The sequence below is a fragment of the Eptatretus burgeri genome, chromosome 16 (genome assembly GCF_056783735.1).
Source record: "Eptatretus burgeri isolate ZD-2024b chromosome 16, Ebu_testis_v1, whole genome shotgun sequence".
In the NCBI taxonomy this organism is placed as follows: domain Eukaryota; kingdom Metazoa; phylum Chordata; class Myxini; order Myxiniformes; family Myxinidae; genus Eptatretus; species Eptatretus burgeri.
In genome coordinates, this window is record NC_140976.1 from 10,475,549 (window position 1) to 10,492,087 (window position 16,539).

General features: G+C 41.3%; 2 protein-coding genes across 8 annotated transcripts in view; one reads left to right on the top strand and one right to left on the bottom strand.

Moving 5' to 3' along the window:
• LOC147010499 (frizzled-4-like) overlaps nt 1-5,018 on the bottom strand; it is a 19,224-nt gene extending 14,206 nt beyond the window's left edge. For 3 of the 5 annotated variants that reach the window (XM_085859432.1, XM_085859435.1, XM_085859434.1), the window contains exons 1-2: nt 4,893-5,014; nt 1-16 (exon numbers count right to left, since the gene is read on the bottom strand). The exon at nt 1-16 is cut by the window's left edge. The gene's annotated coding sequence lies outside the window, so the exon portion shown is untranslated. Of the gene's footprint in view, nt 103-4,892 lie in introns of those variants that run through there. The other 2 variants (XM_085859436.1, XM_085859433.1) reach the window with 2 other exon arrangements.
• Nucleotides 1-16,539, top strand: part of TMEM135 (transmembrane protein 135) — a 45,941-nt gene that overhangs the window by 18,901 nt on the left and 10,501 nt on the right. For 2 of the 3 annotated variants that reach the window (XM_085859444.1, XM_085859443.1), the window contains exons 1-5: nt 5,254-5,471; nt 11,513-11,640; nt 12,650-12,742; nt 16,244-16,277; nt 16,469-16,534. In XM_085859444.1, the coding sequence (XP_085715570.1) occupies nt 5,331-5,471; nt 11,513-11,640; nt 12,650-12,742; nt 16,244-16,277; nt 16,469-16,534 (462 nt within the window). In that variant the 5' untranslated portion in view covers nt 5,254-5,330. Of the gene's footprint in view, nt 1-5,253; nt 5,472-11,512; nt 11,641-12,649; nt 12,743-16,243; nt 16,278-16,468; nt 16,535-16,539 lie in introns of those variants that run through there. The other variant, XM_085859445.1, reaches the window with a different exon arrangement.

The window sequence follows — 16,539 nt, forward strand, 5'->3', positions numbered from 1 at the left end:
CGTTGTTTGTCATCCGCTGGAACATCAAAGAACACTGCATGCGTTTTGTTTACTCGTCCTTCATTCTCGCTCTGTGTCACAATTTTTATGTGTATGCTTTCCTGCAGAGTGTGATGAATATTTATTTGTGTTGTGTGCGTTGTTTTGTATTGTGCCATAAACGGATGTACCATTCAAACAAGTATCATCCCCATTGACTCAGCCATTCACTTTTACCAGTACACGGTACAGATACTCATCGCAAACGGATCTGAGCTAAACATTAAACCGATCAAAGGCATGTTCACCCCGGGCTGCACACTCGGGCTCATCTACATCGTATCCATGCACCACTCAACCAGAATTGGAAACTCTGCTGGCCCTGATACTATACTATGTTTCCATGTTAATTTGGCCAAATCGCATTGGTAGGCAATTAACGTTGGCGCCAAATTTTTTTCGGACCATTTCCCAAAGTTGAATGGATGGAAGTACGTTACAACACTGAGAAATAAAGTGACGAATGGACGTAAACCTTGATTGTCAATCGTATCCTCACACTCGCCTCTGAGCTGTTGTCTCGCCTGGGTTTGAACCTCGGCCCAGCTATAAACTGTCAACCTTGTGTTTAGCAGGTAGGTGAGGAATCAATGGGTGTGCCATCCCTCGGATTGACATTAAACTAGGTGTCCCATCTGCCAGCATTGGTTGATGGACGTTAAAGCTCTCACTGTGTTTTTTTTGTGAGGAGTACCTTTACAAATGATGAGGAGTACATTTGCATTGCGTACACAGCAAATGATGCTACATGTAACCACGTATGTGCTGCATAATGAAAGAAGAAGGGTTGTCTCCTGGCATGAAGCTCACATGTCATCCTTTTCATCTGTCAGCATCTCTATATCTCCAGCCTTCTCCACAATGTAATATTCAAAGTGGAAAATCCAGATCAGCTCGAACCAGCGGTTTTTAACCGGGGTTGGGTGGTGAACCAAAGCAAGGTAATTGTGCAACTGCGCGATGTGCAGAATAAATATTTATGTTCAGTACGACGTATTGTATACAGTGCAGTAATTTATTTGGTTAAAACTGTTTTTGTACAACAAAAATCAAACATTACCTCTTGGAGTGTTTTCCACAAGTGTCAAGGCTCGTGGGGGGGGGGGGGCATGTGAAGAGGTCATGTACATCATGGGCTACGTGAAATCGCACCAGCCAAGGGTGGCAATAAAACAAGGGTAATTGTTCACCTGGAATATTTACCTGTTTTTCATAATGGAGAAAAATTCAGTGAAAATTTTTGTTATTAAATAATAGGTTCACTTCAAGATCGACTTTAAATTTCCGATTGCAGACTGATTGACCACCCTTTTGTACTTGGGACAATGCACCGACCGTGTGCCAAGTCGATCACGCAGGTGAACAATGAGTTGTTTTATGAACATGGGATGCTAGGTGAGGTGTACCAGGAGTCCTTTTGTTTGTTTTTTTTGTCCTGTGAGTATCTTGTTCTTTTTTCCAAACTCACAAATACAATTTGTATTGATAGTGCGGGCCCGTACGTGTGTGCCCGTACGTGCGTGGCCGTACGTGCAAAAAGAAAGAATTGTGACATCAATGGTGATGTCATAGCACCGTGTCCTGTCATTGGTTTGGTAAATAAATGGCCATAACTTGGGAACCACTTGTCCGATTAATATCAAACCTTGAAAAGGCACATCCACAGGGCCCCAGCAATATACCTGGCAAGTTTCAATTAGATCGGACCAGTGGTTGTCGAGAAACGGTGGTCGCAGACAGACAGACGACAGACACACAGAATTTGCTGGAATTATAGATAGATGTTGAGCTGGAGTTGCAGCACGATGCCAGAGGTCCTTGACCTGATTGTCCACAAGACCTCATTGTGATCCAATCACATGAATGAGCCTAGCTGTCCGGCTTTTGCGATAATAGCGATAATTTATTTACTTTCTTTATACAAGTTCAACCTCAAATCATGGACGTGCACAGAATAAAGAATGGAGCCAGTACGATTACAAAAAAAAATCTCGAGAGTTCACAGAACACATTAACCCGCAGGGTCTTGAGAAATAAGGACATAGGGCAAATTTTATTGGTCGTGATGATGTAAAATGCCGAAATATTTTGTTCAAGTACTGCTAAGCAGAAGGATTTTTGAAAGTGCCCCCCAAAAAAGGCAATTTGTGTCCGACAGTGTTCAAGTATATAATTAAATTTAAATAAAATAAAGATTTTAAAGGTTTGAGAAAAAAAATTTCTTGAAGTTTACTGCCATTGATGCAGTAGTTTACTCAATATCTTTTACACCGCCTAATTTGACACGTTACATGAGTTCTTCGTGCCTGTTTGTGTCCTTTATGACGTCCCTAAAAAGAGTAAGTTTCCTGTTTTGAATGATTTTCATTTTTGTTTTGCTGCCAGACTGACAGAGTAAAAAAAACGTAACTCACTCCTCTCTGCGCATGTGCGATCGGAACGAAGTCAGAGCCAAAGTACTATTAAACTACAGGTTCGTTTTTCTGATTCATGTTCAAAATATAACATTCAATTGAAATTAAATTGTTCCTCAATCATAAACTGGAATTTGTGGACAGACAGACAAACAAAGTGAACCAATTGCTTGACCTTGCTTTTTGCTTTGCGTGTGCAGAGCAATAATTAATAAACTTAACTATGCACACACTTACAATAACTTTTCACATGGAAATAGCACATCCAAACTTGAACACTTGAATGTTAACCACCACCACTAACGTGGATTATACAGTTACACAGGTATGCACAGCTTATGAACCCTTCACTTCACTACCTTCAACGTCATAAGTCGCTGAATCGTAAAGGGAACTTAAAGTAAACAAAAGTCTCTCCGTGGAGAAATATCGATGTAAAACACAAAACATACGGATGGACAAAAACACAACACATAATGATGTTGGAACTCCTTTCTGTTATTCATTTTCTCATTTTAATTGACTACATTCAGCATTTTTATTCTTCCGCTGACAGTCACCGGAGGTATGTTTTCAGGTTGTCCGTCCGGCTGTGTGTCTGTCCGTCCAAGTTTGGTTTTCGTTACCGCGATAACTTAAAAATGGCTAAAGGGATCAAAATCAAATTTGCTACAAATATGTATAATGATGTAAAGATAAACTGATTAGATTATAGGGTCGAGAGGATAAATCTGATGTCTTCAGAGAGTGAAGACAAGACAGGTGTGTTAGCCGTGGGGGCTCAGATTCATCGTAGTTCTCGTCTCAGTCTTGCAGCGCACACCTATAACTTTTGGTAATTGAATATCGATGTCCCAATCAGAGGTTCTTACACCGTGGATCTGATATTGTCTTGAAAGTGAGCTAGCTCCACCTCGGGCCCAGCAGAAGCACGCTCTAACACCCACAACATGTTCCATGTTTCTGTAGTAAAATTGCTGACCCAATACAACCTCGCCAGCACGAGTCCATCTGACGGTCCATTCGGCCCACAGGTGTGTGGTTATTTTGTTCTTTTATCTCCACAACCTTCCAAACCATTTTGGCACCTCCTCCCCAACCTACCCAGTGAACTGACTATTTGAATAGCGAAGGGCACGATTCAGCCATCAGTGCAACTTTTTGTTTTCCAAAATTTCCAAAGACAGACAGATAGACAGAGACAAACATCTCTCTTATCGGATAGATAGATGTACGATAGCTGCCAAGTTCAAATTAAAGATAATTTATTGTCCATGTTCCCAGCTATGAGCTGCCTTCCTGGTGTTTCACAGGCAGGGCGATCCATCAACATGTGCCGCCGTCCCTCGAGTGGACATAAAACGGATGGACATCTCGTCTGCCAGCCAATGGATCGGGGTTCAGTGTGCATATGTACAGGAGTAAATTGATTAAGAGAAGGTAGAATGCCAGAATAAAGGAGGGTAGGAGTGGCTGAGAGTCAAGGAAGGGGAAATTATTTGGAAGATCAAATATTCCGTCCATACGAGGGCTGTCCTTATTTTATTTTTTTTTTCGGAAATTTCAACGAAGAAATCAACTTTGAACAAGTGAACTACAGCTCTTGTCCCGTCTGTTCAAAGACTCTGTCTGCAAACTGCGGAGTTCGAAAAACGCGAAAAATACATAAAATCTTGATTTTTTTTTGACTTTTCAAGTTTCACTGAGACGGACTGGAAAAATCTTGCCAAGCTCAACAATATTTTTCTGCAGTATTTCAGATTCTAATGCACCAGAAAACATCATACATTACATGTTCATGTCATTTTGGCATAAGATTTTTAAAAAGAAAAATATAAAATGAATTTCTTTTTTTATTTTCAAATTTCGATGGACGGTCGCAACCCCTAAAATATTTCTTTTCGGGTTCATATTTTTTTTTTCTCATAAATATCAACCTAAAGTCGGGTTCGCCCCTTGAAATTTCCGAAAAAAATTAAAATAAGGACAGCCCTTATCCGTATTTGTTTTCCTAAAATAACGATGTGTCGACCCTTGATCGAAACCTCATCTAACAATTAGTCGTTTCCTCATAAAATTCACCCTCCGTTACTCATTAAAAGATTGGCTACCTTTCCTGGTCTACAACCGCAACAGCAGTCCCATGAAATCCCACGAATGGACTCCCTCCGAGCAAGCGGCCATGGCGGTATAATCAACGGTTTCCATTCCTGCAACAGTACTCGATGGTTGTGTTTAAAAACAAAAATTATTTTTAATCAAATTATAGAAAAATATTTAAATCTCCTATAATTATATACGATCAGAAAGAAAGAAAATAATTGTAATCAGGGAATGACGTGTCAGTGCAGACTGCAGAGATACGATTGGTTGTTCATTCAAACAACCTCTCGGCGCTGTTGAACAACCACAAACGAGAAACCGGATATAGATTTATACCTTTTTGTTGATGACTTTTTCTTGGTTATTCATATTACATCCTTGACGATGAGCATCTTGATCAGGAGTGTGTCGCAAAACACATAAGCTTGCTGTCGCTCGCCAAGCCGGACGTTCCGAATCAACCGTTTCGTCGGAGTGCTTGAGCCGCTTGGCGAGCGATCTCCAAGCCGATTGGTAACGGAACACACCCGCTGTTTAATAATTAATTTTTTTATATTTCAAACAACCCGATAGGTTTATTTCCCCTATTTTTACTATTAATCTTGAGTAGAGTTTTGTTTGGCCGGCTAGAAGGATAATTATATTTATTTTTCACGAATTGTGTTTCCTCCATCTTGGTACTCCCATAGAGGTGTGGCTCGATTTCCTCCATCTTGGTACTCCCATAGAGGTGTGGCTCGAGGCTGGCGTCGGTAAAGTGTGTTCCGCGACGTCATGGTGGTGTATAGTAAAAGCCTACCGCACAGCTGCCATGAGATCGGCCACACGTGGAATACCTCGTGTATCAGTTCGTTCGCTGACGTCACTGTGGCGGCGCTCGATGAGTCCTTTCGCGTCTACACGCCGCTCTACCTCGTACGTGCTGGTGATCGACTTGTCCTTGTGATGGTTTAAAAAACACACAGATTCTCAGCAACTCCCGGACTTGCTTGATGTTTGAGTGTTAACTAAGTTTGTTAAAGTGTATGCTGGGGTTGGAGCATCAGTTTGACAGCGTTTCATGAGTTTTTAGTTGATGTATATTTCCACTGGGAGAGTAACATATTAATGATAACTACCTTAACCGGCACTCCGCGCCAAGTTTCTCAAGTGAGAGGTTCGTTATGACGTCAATATATCCAGTGTTCACAATGTGATTTATCGAATTTCTTTATATACAATGTTTCTTGTTACATTTTTTTTGTGTCAAATTCACATTCTGAGGTAGTCAGCATGTGCAGAAGAGGGTTTTACATTGCAGATGCTGTTTTCTCGGAGTGGCATTACACCTCTCAGCGGTGACGGTCTGTCGACAACAGACGTAATGACGTCAGCGAATGACCGATGATGTCATGACGTCATTACTCCTCTCAGCGGTGACGTCACACGTCGCTGTGCAAATGAATGTAAAAATTAGAAAATCGCCAAAAATTCCCAAACCTGTCCGTCTGGCGCGATCTCACGTAGCCCATGATGTACATGAGACCACTGAACAACCGCATGCCAAAAGTAGCGACAATCCGTCCGGCAGTTTCGGAGGAGATACGTCCACAAAATGTGGCTTAGTGCATTAATATAATAATAATAATGGAGCAGGTTTTCTTTTGGAAGAGGTGGGAGATTTTAAAGCCTTGTCCATGCTTTCACTTTGGACAAGTTGGACACTTTCAAACAAAACTTCTCTTCTTTTACTCCGACGAATGGTTATAACGCTCGAAATGCCAGCTGTGAAATAAAAACGCTCTCAGTCATTACACTTCAATTCGGGAGTCGGCACTTTTGAAATGATGTATGAATGAAAATGAGGCATTTCGCGCATGCGCTGTCTGGGGGTTTCCAGTGACTCCTTTCAGCTCGCTGGGCACTTTTAACTTGCCGTTGCGAGTGGAAAATCTGTAATTCAAATAATCTTTCAAACATAATTTTAAAGAATTGAAAACGAAAGAGTGGCAATTTCAGATTGGTTAACCTTAATAGTCGTGTTTCTCAATGCCAAATCGGACTCACGGAAATATAGGAAATACTGTATGAGAAATATCTGTGGATGAGAGGTGTGAAGTTCCTACCATTTCCTATTAATACAAGCAGGTGGTAGCAGTGGATATAACACGCACACACACACACACACACACACACACACACACACACACACACACACACACACACACACACACACACACACACACACACGTCTCATACCCTCCTGTCTCATCTGAGAATGTGTCATCCCCTCCTGAAAAGGTGAACTGGAACATTTCTGGAAAGGAATTTATGAAGATGGAAGAGAACACAATTAATTTCAATGGGGGAGGGGGGGTTCACCGGGTGAACCCCCCCTCCCCTCCGCCCTTACAGTTATGTCACTTGATCGTCGTGCGAGATATCACTGGACAATCGGCAATCACACGCCTTTTGCTTTCCCTCGGCAATTAATCCGAGCAGCGATACTTTTCTCCACTGGTTCTGTATTAATCCCTGTGGCTCAGTGTTTAGTTATGGCTCCGAAGAGAAAGGCAACATTTTCGGGATCGTGTCCTTCAGCAAAGCGCAGTACACTCCTGAACTATTTCACCAGGCAATTCAACGTTTCAGTGGCTACATCATCCATGATTGTAATTAATGATCTCATGATCCACAATGGCGAGTTTAGGTTTAGTGCTCGGGGTCATTTCACCCCATCTTGTGCTTGTTCGTTCGATATTTTGTTTGATTTGTATTGGAAACATTTTGTGTATTTACATTGTTGTTGTAAAAATCCGTCGCAAAGATTCCAAAATCTTCAGCTTTTCTTTAGAATCAGTTAGTGACAGGCCTGAGGCCTTTTCATCAAGTAGCTCGATATTCCCAAATTTTCCTGTGGAGAAAGTAAATTTATGGTCGGACACTGCTCGCTCGGGATAGATTAACCGGTTTTTCCTCAACTATTACATTGACTTGAATAAGGCTTGGTGTTATATTTCACAATATGAGAACATCTTAACCATAAGTGAATGAATCCCCCCCCCCTAAAACATTTCTGGATCTGCCCCTGCAATAAGGAGGTGGAGTGGATCCGAAACCTGGAGGAGAAGAAGAAACATCTTGAGGAAATTCCTCTAGTAATAATTGATGCAGAAAAGATAAGACAATAACTTGCAAAGATGGCAAACTTCAAAAGCTCTGGACCAGATGGGATCCCAAACTTCTGGCTAAAGCAATTTGATGCTCTCCACGTTCACTACGCTCATGCATTCAATGAAATTATCCACCAAGGGGATCAGGAAATGGATGAATGGCTCACGGAGGATAACACCTTCCTCATCCCAAAATCGGAAGAAACCCAACTATTCACAAATACCAGCCAATAACCTGTCTACGAACAACAGACAAACTTTTAACAGGAATCATCACAGAAAAATTGTCCCACTACCTAACACAACAAGGAGGCCTAGAGGCAGAACGGAAGGGATGCAAGAGAGGATGTTATGAAACAATAGACCACTTACTACGAGACAAGGCCAGATTCGAAAACTGCAACACAAGAAGAACCAAGTGTCCCACATTCATGGATGATAAAGTACATGCAAATGTACAAGATAAAGCCCCAAGTAATCAATCTGATTGAGAAAGCCATGGATCTATGGAATACCACATTCGCCCTGCACCACTCAGAAGGAAAGATCGAAATACCATGAGTGAAGATACGACGCGGGATGTTTCAAGGAGACGGCCTTTCTCTCCTGTTTTGCTGACTGGATCCACTAAGTAACCTCATTAATGAGCAAGGACACTGATACACCCCAACAACCAAAAAAATAATGTCCAAAGAAACAAGAAAGGTGACACATCTACTGTACATGGATGATTTAAAACTCTTTTCACTGAACGACGAAAAATTGACAGAACAACTGAAATTAGTGACATGACACTTTGATGACATCCAAATGGAATTTGGCCTTCATAAGCATGACAAGTGCACATTCGTACAAGGTATACCAATAAAAATGGACAATATAAAATCAACCAAGAAACAACAATACAGGAGTGAGACAATGAAGCTTCATACAAATACCTTGGAGTAGAAGATGGCCACCAAGTATGTCATAAACAAGTGCGCAAAGCAATTACCAAAGAATACCTGCGTTGAACGAGGCTGATCCTGAAAACATACCTCTCCTACAGAAACAAAATCAAAGCCATAAACCAACGAGCAGTACCAGTGTTCGAATACAGCTGTGGAATAATAAACTAGCCACAAGCAGAAATCAGAAAAATAGATATCAGAACAAGGAAATTCCTCACTAGCCACAAAATGGTCTACAAGAATGTACCTGCTGAGGAAAGAAGGAGGTGGCGGCCTATTATGGAACTTAATCAAGTGCACAGAGCGACGACTGCAGGATTAGCAGAGTACGTGAAAAGTTCAACAGACTGCCGAATACAATTTGTACACAAGCCAGAAAAGGTATCTCTCACTCACCTTGCAAAAACCTTCCAAAAACAGGTGTGAATAGAAGATGTTATGCACCAAACTGAAAAAGCAACAAATACAGCCCCAACGATTGTAAAGAAAGACAAAATAAACATACAAAACGAAATATCAACAGATATATCGTGACAACTGGGAGAAAGACAAAAGACATCTTCACTAAGTAACCGAATGACTTAAAAAATTGCAGGACTGAGCCAACTGGACAAGTGTAAGTTCTGCAAGCAAGAAACAGAAAGCACGAGTCATCTCCTATTGTGATGTAAATAACTCATGTCAGAACAGCTATACACACAAAGGCACGACAATGTATGTGGAGTAATCCACTGGCACATCTGTAGAAATTTCAATATCCCAGTTCCACAAAATTCATGGAAACATGAACCAAAAGCAGTCATTGAAAATAAGAACATAATGCCTACGTACAACCTGATGATCCCATCCAGCGTGAACATATAAAACAAAGCACTGTGACCAGACATAGTACTCAGATACAAAAAGGAAAAGAAGGCATTGCTAATTGAGGTTTCAGTACCCAGTGATTTTGGTCTAAATAATGCAGAAATCAAGAAAATGACAAATATCAAGACCTCAACAATGAAGTGAAAAGACCCTGGAATCTGAAGAATGCAGAAATTGTGCCAGTGATAATTAGAGCAAATTATCCAGTTCATTCCAATTCCAATTGTGCCAGTTCATTCACTGGCAGCGATCATGGAGGGTTTGGGGAGCATGCACCTGTTCACAGTTCTTGGACCTTCCACCGGTCCACATCATCGGGAGTCTGCAGTATGGACAGCAATAAGATCTCAACCCTGTTGCCGAGCTGAGAAAGTTGTCCAACTCTTTTGTTGTACACAGGCACACCCTTTCTCTGAGGCAACTTTTCAAGTATTTTCTGCTTCTTTCAGAAACCTTGTGAGCCGTTTCATGGTACAATCCTTATCTTGCAAGCACTAAATACCGAAACATGCCCCCGACGACCGCCGTTCCTAGGGGTTTCTGTGCATGCACACAGAGCATCTGGGGTGAATTACGTCATTTTGAAATTCACGTGTTGATAAAATGCATTGTTTGTTTGGGTCAGAATTTTAGGAAAACCAATTCAGCTTCCAGTTTAAAGTGAGATCTCAGGTGTTTCACAATTTGGTGTTTCACAGTTCAGGTTTCTTACAATTTGAAAACAGTTATTTGATTTTCTTATTCTTCTCTCCTGCCAGCAAACGATACTCAACACCGAATTGCTCAACTATATTTGGAGTAAGATTTGAAAACTATGCACAATAGCTTCCATGACACTTTTTTAACGACCTGGTGCATTACCTATCACAATGCTGAACATGGTACATGTTCTGTATGTTTCAGTACCTAGTGATTTTGGTGTAAATAATGCAGAAATCGAGAAAATCAAATTCCCTTTTGCCCGACAAACTCCTGTTATTCCTGGAGACCCTGTGAGGGGTGATCATGTAGATGGGAGGTATACACATTCACCTCTCATCTTTCTAATATGGGTTCGAATCTTGACCCTGGTGGTTCTCATGCAAGGTGATGCATTAATGTGTGTCAGCCATTGGAAGAACATTAAGCCAGAGGAGCCATCTGCCCGCACTTATCATTGGTGGACGTTAAGGATATTAAATTTTTACTTTTGTGAAGAGTTGGCGCGTTATTCCCAGCTCCTTGAATAAATTACAAATTCCTGCTGAAATCACCAGTTGAACGTCAGGCCTGGCCAGCTGTTTCATGAAAGAATTAGGCCAAAAATATCCCCTGACTGACCCAACAAACAGGTGGGAATACAGTATTTGGGATATTAGTTGTTCTTGTCAAGCTTATCATTGTGTTCACCCCCCTGCCCTCACCCAATCCTCCAGTATTAAACTATTTTTTCTCTCTTTATGACTTTGAGGTATGCACACCTGCCTAAAGCTATCAAGCCTGCGTTTGAATCTCCACCAAGCTATAAACTGTCAGCCCTGTGCTTCACAGGCAGGGTGATTCATCAATGTGTGTGCCGTCCCTCAGATGGACGTTAAACTGGATGTCCCGTCTGCTGGCATTAGTTGGTGAATATTAAATATCCCACAGTGTCTTTCGTGAAGATTAGGCGAGATATTGCCAACACCCTGAACAAATTCCAAAATTTCTTTCCTGAATTCCTGTGTCAAAGTGGCGACCCATCCAGATTTTAACCCCAGCCATAGAAACAGCTTCGGCAGTATTGACGCTCTGCATGGAGCATGGTTTATGATCTGCTCTTTCCTTTCTTTAACTCACTTTCACTTCATCCGGTTTACTCTTTGCTTGACTATTCAGCCTGGCATTTGGATAGAGACATTGTTTGGGAGTGATCTTTTAACGTTTTAGAGGGCAGTTTGCAAAGATCTTCTGAAAGTCTAGTATGCTTTAAATAATTTGTATGGATCTTTGTCTTTGCTCTTTACAGCTGGCTGCCTTGTTGCGGAAGAAGAAAAGCAGTTACTACCGATACCGCTTGCTTCCTGAACTTCTGCAGTCTGTGGCTTTTCTTTCCTCCAATGCAGGACTGTTCATAGCAATGTTCTGTATATTGCGGTAAGTCTGGGCCATAGGTTACTGAATGGGTGGTGATTTGTCTCAATCATGAGAAAACAAATAATAGGATTAGCTAAGCCTGGCATTGACTTAGTGGCATTAGCTAAGCCTGGTTAGGGTGGCTGACTTGGGATCCTAGGGTCCTGAGTTTGAGCCCTGTTGGCTTCTGAACCAGGTGGGGTTGACTCAACTTGTCATCCTTCCGAGGTCGGCGAAATGAGCACCAGTGTACTGGTAATAGGGGCACTGCATCAGTGGCATAGCTGCGTCCATAACCAATAATGCGACCAGCAGCCTCAAGGCTGCACGTGTGTGTGTGTGTGTGTGTGTGTGTGTGTGTGTGTGTGTGTGTGTGTGTGTGTGTGTGTGTGTGTGTGTGTGTGTGTGTGTGTGTGTGTGTGTGTGTGTGTGTGTGTGTGTGTGTGTGTGTGTGTGTGTGTGTGTGTGTGTGTGTGTGTTAAGGATTAGCTGGCATTATTGAGTCTAGTGTGAGGCTCTGTGGAGAAATGCTCGGGCTCTAGTCTTGAGGTTCAGTAACCCTTTCGACTTTGTGCTTACAGTGCCTTTATATAGCAGTTAAGGTGAGACATTGTGTCCGAAAGGATGGTGCAAAGGTAGCACACTTACCTTTGAGCTGCATAGTCTATGTTTGATTCCTGACCCGACTGTAAATTCTCTAATTGGTGTTTCACTGACGGGGCATTGCATCACAAAGTGCACCGTCCTTTACATGTATTTTAAATTGGGTATTCCATGGGTTGGTATCTGTAATTGCTGAGACTTGTTGGAGTCTTGTTTTGTGCTTGACAACAATCATTCTGCTCTCTTGAGTATACCTTAAGGAGGTCTCTGTAGTTATAGCCTATTAGGTGGGAAGAGTAAATGGCTTAGGTACTATCCCTAACCACAGAAATCTACAGTTGATATCATCAGCGGACTCTATGTGTAAGAGTTTTATATTCGTCTTTGTTTTATATTGCGATCAATGCTTCTGCTTCGGTGTGTGCAGGAAGTTTCTGGGAAAGTTCTACGTCTGGTCTGCTGGGTTTGGTGCAGCTCTACCTGCATCATATCTTGCGATAATTTTGGAGAGGAAGAGCAGGTGAGCATTGGTGGTAAATAGATGCACATGGAAAGGGACACACTAAGCATTTGTCACGAAAATATGAGGGCTGATCGAAAAGTCCGTGGCCTGATGTAGTGATCGAAAAATATAATAGTTAGACCCCGGCTTACGTCGGGGATGCATTGCTGAAATGTGCAACAAATTTTGAAGCGACGTAAATCAAATAATTTTTTTTCATAATTATTAATGAAATATGAGGTGAGGAGGGATATGCATTCCTAACATCTCCACTTCACCGATTACATTTCGCTTTTTGTCAATGATATTACCCTTTTTTGGTTGATGACAGTAATATTCATGTACACATATTAAATAAAACATGTACCAGACATACAATATATATATATATATATATATATATATATATATATATATATATATATATATATATATATATATATATATATATATATATATATATATATATATATATATATATATATATATATACAGTGGGGAGAACAAGTATTTGATACACTGCCGATTTTGCAGGTTTTCCCACTTACAAAGCACGTAGAGGTCTGTAATTTTTATCATAGGTACACTTCAACTGTGAAAGACGGAATCTAAAACAAAAATCCTGAAAATCACATTGTATGATTTTTAAATAATTAATTTGCATTTTATTGCATGATAAGTATTTGATACATCAGAAAAACAGAACTTAATATTTGGTACAGAAACCTTTGTTTGCAATTACAGAGATCAGACGTTTCCTGTAGTTCTTAACCAGGTTTGCACAGACTGCAGCAGGGATTTTGGCCCACTCCTCCATACAGATCTTTTCCAGATCCTTCAGGTTTCGGGGCTGTCGCTGGGCAACACAGACTTTCAGCTCCCTCCAAAGATTTTCTATTGGGTTCAGGTCTGGAAACTGGCTAGGCCACTCCAGGACCTTGAGATGCTTCTTACGGAGCCACTCCTTAGTTGCCCTGGCTGTGTGTTTCGGGTCGTTGTCATGCTGGAAGACCCAGCCACGCCCCATCTTTAATGCTCTTGTTGAGGGAAGGAGGTTGTTGGCTAAGATCTCGTGATGCATGGCCCCATCCATCCTCCCCTCAATACGGTGTAGTCGTCCTGTCCCCTTTGCAGAAAAGCATCCCCAAAGAATGATGTTTCCACCTCCATATTTTCACGGTTGGGATGGTGTTCTTGGGGTTGTACTCATCCTTCTTCTTCCTCCAAACATGGCGAGTGGAGTTTAACCCAAAAAGCTCTATTTTGGTCTCAGACCACATGACCTTCTCCCATTCCTCCTCTGGATCATCCAGATGGTCATTGGCAAACTTCAGACGGGCCTGGACATGCGCTGGCTTGAGCAGAGGGACCTTGCGTGCACTGCAGGATTTTAATCCATGATGGCGTAGTGTGTTACTTATGGTTTTCCTTGATACCGTGGTCCCAGCTCTCTTCAGGTCATTGACCAGGACCTGCCGTGTAGTTCTGGGCTGATTCCTCACCTTTCTCATGATCATTGAGGCTCCACGAGGTGAGATCTTGCATTGAGCCCCAGACTGAGGGAGATTGACTGTTATCTTGAACTTCTTCCATTTTCTAATAATAGCGCCAACAGTTGTTGCCTTCTCACCAAGCTGCTTGCCTATTGTCCTGTAGCCCATCCCAGCCTTGTGCAAGTCTACAATTTCGTCCCTGATGTCTTTAGACAGCTCTCTGGTCTTGCCCATTGTGGAGAGGTTGGAGTCTGATTGATTGAATGTGGACAGCTGTCTTTTATGCAGATAACGAGTTCAAACAGGTGCAGTTAATACAGGTAATCAGTGGAGAATGGGAGGGCTTCTTAAAGACAAAACTAACAGGTCTGTGAGAGCTGGAATTCTTTCTGGTTGGTAGGTGATCAAATACTTATTTCATGCAATAAAATGCAAATTAATTATTTAAAAATCATGCAATGTGATTTTCAGGATTTTGTTTTAGACTCCGTCTTTCACAGTTGAAGTGTACCTATGATAAAAATTACAGACCTCTACGTGCTTTGTAAGTGGGAAAACCTGCAAAATCGGCAGTGTATCAAATACTTGTTCTCCCCACTGTATATATACATGGGGCTGCAAAAGTAGGTATACAGTAATGAATGAAAGTACAGGCTTTACTGTATACCTACTTTTGCAGCCATATATATATATATATATATATATATATATATATATATATATATATATATATATATATATATATATATATATATATATATATATATATATATATATATATATATATATATACACATATACGCCATTGTCTCTCTCTCTCTCTCTCTCTCTCTCTCTCTCTCTCTCTCTCTCTCTCTCTCTCTCTCTCTCTCTCTCTCTCTCTGTCTCTCTCTGTCTCTCTCTTGTCTCTCTTGTCTCTCTCTTGTCTCTCTTGTCTCTCTTGTCTCTCTTGTCTCTCTTGTCTCTCTTGTCTCTCTTGTCTCTCTTGTCTCTCTCTCTTTATGTTAGTCTGTGCCTTATGCATGGCCACATCTTTGAAGCTGAAAACTCCATACTCGGGGTACAGGTACAACTTTGTGCAGGAAGTAACATGGGCTATGTGGCCGTGGCCTCAGAGGCCGTTTTGAGGCTGCAAATAGAGGCAAAAGTAACCAATGAAGCAATTTTTGGCAAATAGGAAGACCAATTGGTCTCCAAATGAAAAGACCGGATTTTTTGAGTGCAACACAATTAACCTTTTCAAAGCCCATGAAATAATTTAAATTAATGGATTAACTTCGACTTTCTCTGTTGTTGGAGACGGGTACTTTTGCGAGTATTTAAATAAAGAACGTTTTTGAGTTTGAATTTTTCTTACCTTCAGTTCCTCTTCCGGAAGTGGTTGAACCAGCCACGACTTGCAATGAACGTCGGCATTTTTTTAGATGGTACGCACCGTAGTCGGAGACAAACTTAATAACCCGGCAACATAAACCGCACGTTCACCAGCATCCATTCAACAAATAACATCGAATTTCATTTCTAAGGTACACTTTTACACCGCTTCTTAGCCACTCCACAGAACAATACAGCACATTCTCTTATGCACGACGCAAAGTAGTTTGTGTACAGGGTAGGTGGATGTGCAGGCTGGGGCGACGGTTACAAGAAAAGATGGATGCTTTCAGTGACAAAAGTGTGGGTTGAGGCAACAGAAATCATGTAGTGGTATTAAAAAAGTGATGACGTATTTGCGAAATGACGTCGTAAAAGAAGCAGATGTAAATTGGGGTATTATTTATACCTATGATTGCTGAGTGAGGAAGTTGAGTTTCTCATAAAGGACCATGGTTAAAATTTTGGTTAATGTTACAGTCAATATGCAGATTGGTTTCATTGAGGGTTTTTTTGTAATCTTAGGTCACAGGTGTGTCAATCATTGTTCCTAATTCAAATAACCATTGTCTGCTGCTTTGGCATGCCAATCTGTGCTGCCCTCTATGGCTCATGCTTTTTCTGGTTCATGATTGCCTTGTCTTTGTTGCAGGAGAGGTCTTCTTACCATCTATATGGCAAATTTGGTAACTTCCACTCATACTTTTGCAACTCTATTTTTGAACGATTTGTTTGTTCTATTGAGAGAATAGTTTTTGTGGTTTTTTTGGTGTCAGCAAAACCAGTTGATTTTATAGCATTGTATAAGCTCCTACATGAACCTTAGCTCACTTGACACAAATGTAAATCAGAGTTGTTTGCCTGTGCTCGCTCTCAGGCGACGGAGACCTTGTTTCGGATGAGTGTTTCCCGTGGTCTCCTCCAGCCCATTAGATATGGAGAGGTGAG